General features: G+C 46.4%; 1 protein-coding gene across 1 annotated transcript in view; it reads right to left on the bottom strand.

Annotated features, from left to right (window-relative positions):
• ST6GALNAC5 (ST6 N-acetylgalactosaminide alpha-2,6-sialyltransferase 5) overlaps positions 1-10,792 on the bottom strand; it is a 164,323-nt gene that overhangs the window by 11,510 nt on the left and 142,021 nt on the right. The window contains exons 3-4 of the mRNA XM_059376893.1: positions 7,597-8,006; positions 1,396-1,503 (exon numbers count right to left, since the gene is read on the bottom strand). Of these exons, the coding sequence (XP_059232876.1) occupies positions 1,396-1,503; positions 7,597-8,006 (518 nt within the window). The remainder of the gene's footprint in view (positions 1-1,395; positions 1,504-7,596; positions 8,007-10,792) is intronic.

Here is a 10,792-nt window from a genome sequence, read left to right as displayed (position 1 = left end):
CCCAGGCGCCCCTGGTTTTTTTTTTTACACTATCCTACCTTCTTTCTGCATGTGGGTTGCTAACTAGGGAAGCAAGCCTAGTGAGTTAAGTGACGAGGGACTGGGTGGGGGTCCAAGCTAACTCTTGCCATGTACGAGGCGCAGATCCGAGCACTTTACATCTACTAACTTATTTCATCCACTGACGACCTCATGGCTGAGTCTCCAGGATCACCGAGTCCACTTCTAACGAGAAGGAAGCCGAGCTCCTGAGAGACCAAACAACTAGCTCAAGGTCACACTCAGTTAGGAAGTGGCCCGGCAGAGCCGACTGGAGCTGACCCCACAGCCTTCCTCACCACATCACATCCCTCCTGGGGACCAGGGAGTCTAGGCAACTATCAAAGGCCTCTCCTGCCCAGCTTTCTCCTCTGCGCCCTGACTCTCTCAGACAAACTGGTACGGCCGCTGTGCCGGGTCTCTGGGTTAAAGAGAGTGGGAGAAAAGTGGCAAAGTGGCAAATGAGCATGATTAAGTCCTCTGTCCTTGCGTCCAATCTCCCAACTTCAGATTCCGTGTAAAAGGCCCGCGGCCTTCAAGAAGTCGTTAGGTTTCAAACACACGCAGGTATGAGCAGGCATATATTTTAATGAGCAAGTTCAAAATGCCCCCCACCCCGGGTTTTGCCATTTGAAGATCAGGATGGAGGCCATGAGCAGGTCATCAGGCACTCCCGAAAAGTAGGGCACTTTCTGAACATACCGGCATCGCTACTCTCAATCACAGGTGGATTTTCAAACCAGTTTCCGCAAACCAGGCCCTGAGGTTTTCCCGGTGCGGCTGTGTGTGCGCACCCAGTGCTGGCTGGGCCCGTATGGGGGGAGGGGTAGCAGGGGAGATGTGCGTCTGTTCCCTTTAAAGTGGCACATCAAAATCATTATGTCTGTGCTTTTGGCCTTACAAGTACAAACCAAGGCTACTGACGTGGGGAGGAAAAGAGGCCCAGAGCAATATTTTAATTTTAGCAAACAGGCCTTACCGTCAAAGAAATTGCCCTCTTTAATTCATTAAAAATTACTGCATTCCTTTCAAATGAGAATAAAACTAATATTCCTTAATGCTTGCTCATCATTAATATTATGCCAATTATTGCATTACTTGTGGTTGATAAATATTCAGAGGCTACAAGGAGCCCACAAGACGGATTAGTTCTCCAGCAGTGCAAACAAAAACTTTCAATATTTTATATCACATAATTAAATGCTGTTTGTTGTTTCTAGAACCAGAACTTGGGACGTGTTAATTAATTGCTTCGAGAAGACAGTTAGACAGGTTTCATGGCTGATACTTGGAATCAGACCTTTGTAAGCCCTGCACGACCCTGCTGAAGAATCACACTTGCAGAATAAATCCTACCTGCAGAAGTCTGGGGGCACCATGCCGTACACATTGATCCTGTCACAGAGCTCCAGCGCGATCGTCATCGTGAACCAGCCAGTGCTGAGCCAAGTGTTGGAGATCTTCCTGGAAGCAACAACAGAGAAGTCCACAAGCTGCTGAAGTCATCATTACAACCACGACCATCTTAAATCCTTTGGGGAGCAAGGCTGACTCTCTCTCTCTATTCAGTCGGTAAACAGCTGTAACTTTACCAGGTAGAAATCGCTCACCAATAGCATCGTATTCCACAGTAAGTGATAAATGACATCCATTTTCCGCCATGGTGGGTTATGACAGGAAAGGGTGCTCAAGCGACTTCTATATCATCAGAGATGATGAGAGTGTTTCAGGGTATAAGTGTGTAGGACCACAACCCAAGCTCTTTAAGGTGACAGTCCCCACATGTCAACTCTTTATTAACTAGAATACTTGACTAATTAGAAATATTCCTTGTTCCCCAAGCAGGCTGAATAATGAAGAGGTTATTAAATATGTATAAACACACAGATGTGACTATGTAGTGATTGATATCTATTGATCGATCAAACAATCTTGGGGTAAAAGCTTGCCTTCAGTTAGACGAATTAACATTGACATCTTGATTGAATGTCTTTTCTTTTAGGAAGAGTGCATTCATTTGGGAAAGGGCTAATTACTAGAGAAAAAGGACCACAGGAATGCTTGTGCTTAATTGAGCATTTGCTTTATTTTACCTCAGAACATCCAGAGCCCTCCAAAACTTTTTTTTTTTTATTAGAAGACTGAATTGACAAAATTTAAGGAGTGAATGTGTATGTTCCTAAATTCATTCATTTGCCCATTCAAACACCTGTGCTGAGCTCCATCCATGTGCCATGCCTAAGGATAACCGTGGAGACGTAACATCAAGGTCTAATTTGACCCTCTGAGAATGACTCGGTCTACCATTGCTTTGCTGCTGTGGATATTAATTTCAATTCTTAGGGGGTTGCGGCTTTTGCTTTTTTTTCCCCGGTGCTTATGGTATGCCTCATTAGCCGGTTTCAAACACCTTATTCCCAAGGTCAGACTGTCTGACTTTGCCCGGCCATAGCACCATATGTGATGTGAATACCAGAGTTGCTGAAAAGCTTTTCTGTTTGCACAGTGTAGCACCCCTCTTTGAGAAGGAAGAAGACTTTTTGCGAATCATTTTGCATTATTTCCATTTCACATATGGGCCCCTCCCAATCCCACAAAAAAACCATAAAAGCAAAGCAGCATAATAAGGAGTCTTTTATCTTGTCAAATACCTGACAGGAATGGGTGATGCAGTCATGACTGAGTTTGTGGTTTCCACTTTGTAGTTCTTAATCCCTTTACTCATTTTAGCTTTCCATAACATTGTCCCTTGACCCAGTACTAGCCCAGGGAGTACATTTTTTTTAAATTTATTTTTTATTTTTGTAAAGATTTTATTTATTTATTTGACAGAGAAAGAGAGACAGTGAGAGAGGGGAACACAAGCAGGGGAAGTGGGAGAAGGAGAAGCAGGCTTCCCGCTGAGCAGGGAGCTCGATGCGGGGCTCTATCCCAGGATCCTGGGATCATGACCTGAGCCAAAGGCAGACGCTTAATGACTGAGCCACCCATGTGCCCCAGGAAGTACATTTTCAAAGCTCCTAAGGAGGGGAACATCATGGGTTTGTACGTTGGCTGTTATACCACAGGCCAGCGGAATGACCTGAGGTGGGTTATCGCTCATCGTTCATGAGCCCGGACTGCCCATCTATAACGCAGGCCTTGGCTTCCTGAGCTACTCCAGGGACTAAGTGAGAGAACACCATAAAAAGAGACTAGTGTGTTGATACATCGAGACCCCTTCCTCCTCTCTTGGTTGCCAGATTGGAGCAAATGAAGCAAATAATTCAGCCATTACTTTCAGTGTGTGTGTTGTGTTTTTTTAGCATCCCTGAAGAAATTGCTATCCTTCCAACTCCACTGCTGGCTCTGGTGAGGGATCCACCGTCAATCATCAGGGCAGTAAGGACGAAATTCTGGAGCCTCCAGCCTACAGAGCTATTAACGATCCTCTTCTTTCTCCCCAAGGCTGTATATTCATAAGAACTCTGGGACTTAGGGAACCTGGTGGCTCAGTCAGTTGACCATCTGACTCTTGATTTTAGCTCAAGGTTGTGATCTTAGGACCCTGAGATCGAGCCCTGCGACGGGCTCTGTGTTGGCTGTGAGACACTTGGAATTCTCTCTCTCTCCCTCTCCCTTCCCACTCCTCTCTCTTAAAAAACCAACCAACCAACCAACCAACCAACCAACCACTATGGGACTGAAGGAGGTGAGGCAGAGCAGAGCTAGCTGATTGAGGAAGGGAAAGGGGAAGGTCTCTTGCCTCAAGTTAGAATCTGTCTTCACCCGCCGGGCTGTGTGGTGCAACGGCCAAGTGTTCGATACTCACACTGGGTCAGTGAATAACCGAGAAGCTGGGAGACCCAGGAAGAGACTGTGTCCCTGTGCTTTCAGGGTTGTCGGCAGCGCCAAGAGGGTTCTCCCCGTGGCAGAAACTCCCCGTTCTCTTGGCTTTCTTTTGTGAGATATAGTAGAGACTGTCAGGCACGGCCAGAAATACTAGAGGGTGTGGCTCTACAGAAAGAGATTTCGTGGGTATTAATGGGGGAGAATGCGTAGTGAAGGACAAAAGAAGCCCCCGTGAAGAGTTCTTTCAAGTGTCACTTAGAATTCCCCAGATCCCGGAAAGAGTAGCCTTCTGGGATCACGTGCTATCCAGCTGCAACTGCCTTGTGCTGTCGTTCTGAAAAGATCTGAACTCTTTTTCCAGCAAAGGAATATCTACTGTTTTTACACTTAATCAGCTATAATGAAGGAATATGAAGAGCTGTCATGTGCTTATTAGGGAAAATGATCAGATATTCTTTTATATGATGAAGTAACACACGGAGCTGATAATTCTATAGTGCACACTAAATTACAATTAAAGGCCTTTCTGCTCCACCAGAATCTCATTTATAATCTCTATGGAAATATTCTTCCTGCAGTTATTTCATTTATGCTTCCTTTATCTAATTACTATAATATTGGTTCTGAATCATATTTTCCTAATACACCCTTATTCAATTAGAAAGTTATTTTCAAGTACAGTTACTTTCTAATATCCAAGAATACCACTTGGCCATCTCTGTCATTTGTCACACTTCTTAATTGCAGATTCTTCCTGGGCCATATTTCCCCCTCCACTTTTAAGTAGAGTGAAACTTCTCTACATCAAAATCTATTGAATTATTCTGTCCCCCCCCCCACCAAATAACAGCCTGAATGAATGTCCTGATCATGAGATGTACAAAATTAGACATTCCACATTTTGGGTACCTGTAATACATCTTCCTGTTTGGCTGGGTTTCAAGAAAAGCATACAGAGAAGAAATATTCTTGGACCCCCTGAATGTTTTGTGTTTTAATGTTCAGAAACACATTTGTTCTGAGGGGCTATTTCTACCTTGGTTCTCTTAGCTTGGAGTATCCACGTAAGGAATATGAGTATATGAGAATACTGAGTCAATACAATATTAGCCTCTTTAAGACAGGTTCCTAAAGGTAAGAGGCACAGAGATTCCAGAAGCGACAATGTCGTTGGCACCCTACACATCCATCAGTGTGATTCTCCTGAAAAGGAACTGTATGGAACCTTGTAGATGGATGTCTGCACGTGAGAGGCCCAGTAGCCAGTACACAAAGACTTGGTTCCTTCTACCAGCTGGGTTCACCAGAGAGACCGACCCACAGAACAAAGTTTTCACTGGTCAGAATTTAATTAGCTTAGTGAAAAAGATATGTCTCCATGTGAGCGTGTTTCCTGAAGATCTAAGTGACCAAAAGGTGAAGTGATTGGTCTCCAAGTTACCAACTTAAAATAATCCCTTAAGAAGATGCAGGGCAATGTGTAGTTACCTTAAATAGCTTAGACTGCAGCCACGTTTCAGGAATTCTTAAATTAACAAAAACCATTAAACTACAAAGAGGGGAAGTGTTTTCTATTGAGTAGTGTTACTACTTATTTCGAATTTTCCAACCAGCAAAAATGAAACTGTAAATAACTCCTTTCATTCTTCTTCCCTTATAAAATGCTCTGCTAGTTAAATAACTCATTCATATGTGTGACAGTCCCTCTGATTTGTGGTTTTGGCAGGGCAGTAAAATTGGATTTCGTGATGACCAGGACCTCCTATGTGATCTGCTGGCTGGGCTAACCACAGAGGCCACTGGGCCTGTAGGGAAGGAGGCCACAGGGCCAGCAGCCAGCTCTCCCCTCTTTTGTCCATCACATGCCATGCTTACCCTGGCCTGGACCTGCTCTTAAATGGTCCCCAGGTTTCCAGAATTTAAAAAGAATGGTCCTCCACACAAAGAAGTTGGGGCAAAGCTTTGGTCTTTCTCTAAGACCCTGCTCTCTGATAGTAAGTTCCCCAACCTAGCCTAACCATGGATTTCATACTTTATGTTCTTCATTTTGTTTATCATGTCTTTTTAGTTTTAAGAAATCAACCCAGCAACAGTTTTTGTAAGGGAAGGAGGTAAATTATATCATTAAATATATATTAATTATAACATTACATGTTTTAGAATTAAGGAAACAAATTTAATCATCAGACCAGTCCTATGAGCCTAGTTGCTATGCTCTTTTCTCATCTGAGGTCACTGCAAGGTTAGATAACTTGTCCAGGGTCACGTAACTAGTGAAAGATAGAGTCAGAATTCCAGCCTCGAGCTGTGTATTTAGACAACACTGCGCCACGCCTTTTGATACCTAGCTGTCCTTTCTTTTTCACCTAGATTGGGCCAGCTGGTGGCCCTTCATCTTGGCCTCCTCAAGGGCCACTCCCCCCCCCACCCCCGCCAGTAGCCCTCAGGATTGGAGCCTTAGAGGGCTTTTCTCCAACCCCTTGTGTGTTCTCTCACCTCTGAGCCCTGGACCCACAGGGAGGTTTCCCTCCCCTTCCCAGCTTCTTCTTTACCTGGATAAATACTTATTGGCCCAAGTCTCAGCTTAATTATATCTTTTGGAGAAAGCCTCTTCCTCATTCCCTCATCCCCTAGATCAGTGCTTTTCAAAATATTTTGACCTATAACAAGAAATAACATTTCACATCATGACTGAGCTTATACACATATGTGCGTGTGTATGGTTTCATTTCATTTTATTTTTAAAAATGTGTTAATTCAGGGACACCTGGCCAGCTAAGTTGGAAAACCATGTGATTTTTGATCTTGGGATTGTGTATTTGTGCCCCACACGGAATGCAGAGATGACTTAAATAAATAAAACTTTAGAAAAGTGAATAGGAGCACCTGGGTGGCTCAGTGGATTGAGAGGCTGACTCTTGGTTTCAGCTCAGGTCATGATGTCAGGGTCCTGGAATCCAGCCCCACATCCGGCTCTCTGCTCAGCAGGGAGCCTGCTTCCCACTCCCTCTCTGCCTGCCTCTCTACCTACTTGTGATCTCCATCTGTCAAATAAATAAATAAATAAAATATTTTAAAAAAATCGGGCACCTGGGTGGCTCAGTGGGTTAAGCCGCTGCCTTCGGCTCAGGTCATGATCTCAGAGTCCTGGGATCGAGCCCCGCATCGGGCTCTCTGCTCAGCAGGGAGCCTGCTTCCCTCTCTCTCTCTGCCTGCCTCTCTGTCTACTTGTGATCTCTCTCTGTCAAATAAATAAATGAAATCTTTAAAAAATATATTTTAAAAAATCGATGCACTGAATGAACGTTTGCTTCGAAAGACAAGAATAAATCCATACCCTCCCTGAGGTCGGTATTCTCACAAGTAAAAGGAAATGCAATAAAACTATTATCTTGCACTTACGACCTGGGTAAGGGAGCAACTGTGTAGCCTGCCCCTCCCAAATAAGGACTTGGCCTTGAATTACCCATGCAGAGTCTCAGTGCTTCGCTAACTTGGTCTTAATGAGTTCAGTTGGAGCAGCTGGGAGACCAGGGCCCCCTGGAGGCGAGCTCTACCAATGGCATGAGCAGCGGGCCCCCCACAAAAAGCCTCAGCCAAAGTTTTGCTTTGGGTAACTCAGAAAACCGCGTGGCCTGGGGGCGGACGCGTCCTTGCCCTCCCTCCCCCGCGGCCCCGCCCCGCCCCGCCCCGCCCCGCCCCGCCCTGCCCCGCCCGGCCCTCTACCTGTCTTTGCCGGTCTCGCGCTTGAAGAGCTCGTCGAACTGCAGCATCTTGTGGCGCGTGATCATGAAGGCCTTCAGCCGCGGCAGCACCTGGCTCAGGAGCTGCAGGTTGTTGTAGACCTGGCCCTTGCCGTCCCTCCGCATGTAGCTGCTGGGGCCCCAGAAGATGAACACGGTGCCCTGGCTCACGTTGAGCAGGTCGTGGCGGTTGCGGAGGATCCTCTGGATGCTGGAATGCGCGATGACCCGCAGGCTGGTGCGGCTGCCCACGTCGCGCCCGTAGCCACGCGTCGGCGCGTCATTCATGCGGATGACACACTCCGTCTGGTCTATCTGGGGGCCTTGCCGGCTGCGCAGCAGGTGCCCCGAGCTGGTCACCAAGGCACAGTCCCCGCAGTGCATTTTCAGGGGCTAGAAGGCAGAGGGGGGAAGGACTCCATCAGCAGGCCACCCTCACTTGGCATCAGCGGGTCATTTCGCTGCCGCTAAGGGCTGCCGGGTCCCCCTCTACCCCTCCTATGCCAGCCTCTATCCCTGCTGCTGGGGCCTCATCAGCCCTTCCTTTCGTTCTCTCCCAAAGCAGATGACAAGACTGCAAGAGGGCTTGCACTGACCTGTCAAACCCTGGACTCTGGGCTTTACTGATATTAAATAACCAAATCCCCATATCAACCCTGCAAGGTCGCTGTGACTGCCATTTTACAGAGGTGCGATGGAAAGAAATCCGCCCAAGGACGCATAACTAGCAAGCACTGAAGTCACGCCTTCAAACCCAGGTCTTCCTGAATCCAAAGTTACCCCCCAAATAAAGTAGAGACTACACTAGCATTTGCTCTGACATGAGCTTGGAAGTTCTTAAGTCACGTTATTGAAAGTTAAATGCGTATCAATATTCTTGGCTGCTGTACAAATATGTTTATACTGAATAAACATCGCCTAAGAATCACATGGCAGGGGGAGGGGGGAAGACATCCATGTGGTAATCCCTCAGATGCCATAATTTTGAAAGGACAACTAGGATAGTTTCTCTGTTTTAAAAGGACAGGGCGCAAGACTGAGTTGGTCCATCTTCAAAAATGTAAAAACAAAACAAAACAGAACAAAGAAAAAAAAAATCCTCAGGCTCAGAGCACCGACCTCAGCCGGCGAACACGTGCCCTGTGGAAGCCCACCAGGGACAACTCCAATGACAAGGTTCATTTCAACACCTTGAACCAATGATTTGCTTTCTGAACGCCTACGTTCCCACACATTAAACATTCCCCTGTTCATGTTTAATGAGAAATATCTCTTAGTTGCTGTTTGCAGATAATGTAATTAGGGCCTGAGGCCAAGGCCAGCAAGTGCACAAGAAAATGACAATCAAGAATGGTCTGAAGGAGAGCTGCATTGTTACACGTGCCCCAGAGCCTCTGCCCTTCTTCCCTGTGAACACTGAACAGGACACGCTGGCTCCCTGCCTGGTTTTGGGAAGTCGGATCCCGCTTAGTCCTTCTATTTAGCCTGGGAGTTTCCTGAGCCACAGCTCTGCCTTCAGAACCAGGCAAGGGCACCTGAGGACAGCCACCTTCCCACACTGCGTGGTCGCCAAGGGCACCAGCTCTGGGGGGTTATACGACCCGTCAAGCCTTGTCTCCATTACCTATTAACTGTGGGACCTTGGCAAGCCACTGACCTGTGAGAATCTTGGGTTTCTCATCTTCAAATGAGGATAACAAATGCTCCATTCTATCTTGGTTGGATAAAAATGCACACAGTATTAGACCAGGCCATTTGAAATTGCCAGTATTTGAAAAATAGCAGTTGCAGGGGGTGGGGGGGTGAACCCAGTCCTTACATAGGAGCTGGCGCGGTGATCATTGGGTAATGAGACTGTTCTTGGGATTACCTGTCGGAGTGGAGTGATTGCAGACACTCACTAAGTCAGTGCTGATCACTTCGGGTTGATAATTGATGTAGAAGCTTATGAAGTGGAGATTCTACCGTTGCAAATTCTCATCATTCATTTGACACCCAATTACTCTCAGGTGACAAGTGCTATGATGGGCAGTGAGAATGCAAATGGAATGCAAAAACAGAAGCCCCTCGAAGTTTACACTTTAGTGAGGGACAGTGGGTCAGTCAGAACATGCAATAGAGTGTGAGAGGATGAGGTCTGTGCGAAAGTCTTAGTCAAGGGGGCTGTTTAGAGCACAGCAAGGCGGGGGTTGGAGGTGGGGCGGACAATGGAGAGAGAGACCACTTTTGCTAAAAGCGATGAGATGTCTCTATGGGCCAGACACTGTTCTGAGCTTTTTATGTAATTGCATCAATTCCTCAAATAATCCCATAAGAAGGGTATTATATTATCACCCCTATTTTACTAATGAGAATTTTAAGGGATAGGGAAAGTAAGGAGCTTGCTCAAGGCCATACAGTTAGGAAGTGGTAGAGCTGAGATTCAAACCCAGGAAAGCAGACTGCAGAGCTGCTGGATTAACCATCACAGCACCACGGTGCAGTAGAATAAATCGAACATGTGCCGTGAGATGTCTTCTTAAGTCGTTGCCTTCTTTCCTTCTTCTCTCAACCCCCAAAGCTCAGTGATGCTGTTTCTTAACCAGTAGTGTTATCTCTTTTAGGGCATGGGGCCGGCTGGATGCGGTAAAGTGACCAAGGTCTTGTATCCAATATGTCCAATCCTTGGAGCCCCGTTAACAGTAGACCCCATCCATGTAGAGCCTTAAGTGAAGGAGAGTAGAAGGTACTTAAGACCAAATCTTCCTGGGATGCCTGGGTGGCTCAGTCAGTGAAGCGTCTGCCTTCGGCTCAGGTCATGATCCCAGGGTCGGGCTCCCTGCTCCTTGAGGAGCCGCTTTTCCCTCTGTCTGCCCCTCCACTTGCCTGTGTGTGTGCACTCTCCTTCTCTCTGACAAATAAATAATATCTTAAAAAAAAAAAAAAAGATCTTTCTTTGAGGAATAGCTGCATTACAGATGTGTAGAAACTGGTCCCCATTCCTCTCCTCCTGGAACCCGGAGCCAGAAGCCCGTCTGAATCCCCTGAACGAACGGCTAGGGGTGAGGAGCAATTTCATGGGCCAAAGGACGGGGGAAATACTTAGTTTTCTTTTTTCTGATTTTGCCTGAACACCCCACACAGAAAAGATGAAGAGGGAAAGTCAAATGATCTGTTCAACCATGGAGTTCCTATCATGT

Source organism: Mustela nigripes, chromosome 14 (assembly GCF_022355385.1).
Source record: "Mustela nigripes isolate SB6536 chromosome 14, MUSNIG.SB6536, whole genome shotgun sequence".
NCBI lineage: Eukaryota > Metazoa > Chordata > Mammalia > Carnivora > Mustelidae > Mustela > Mustela nigripes.
This window is presented reverse-complemented; position numbering and strand designations above follow the sequence as displayed.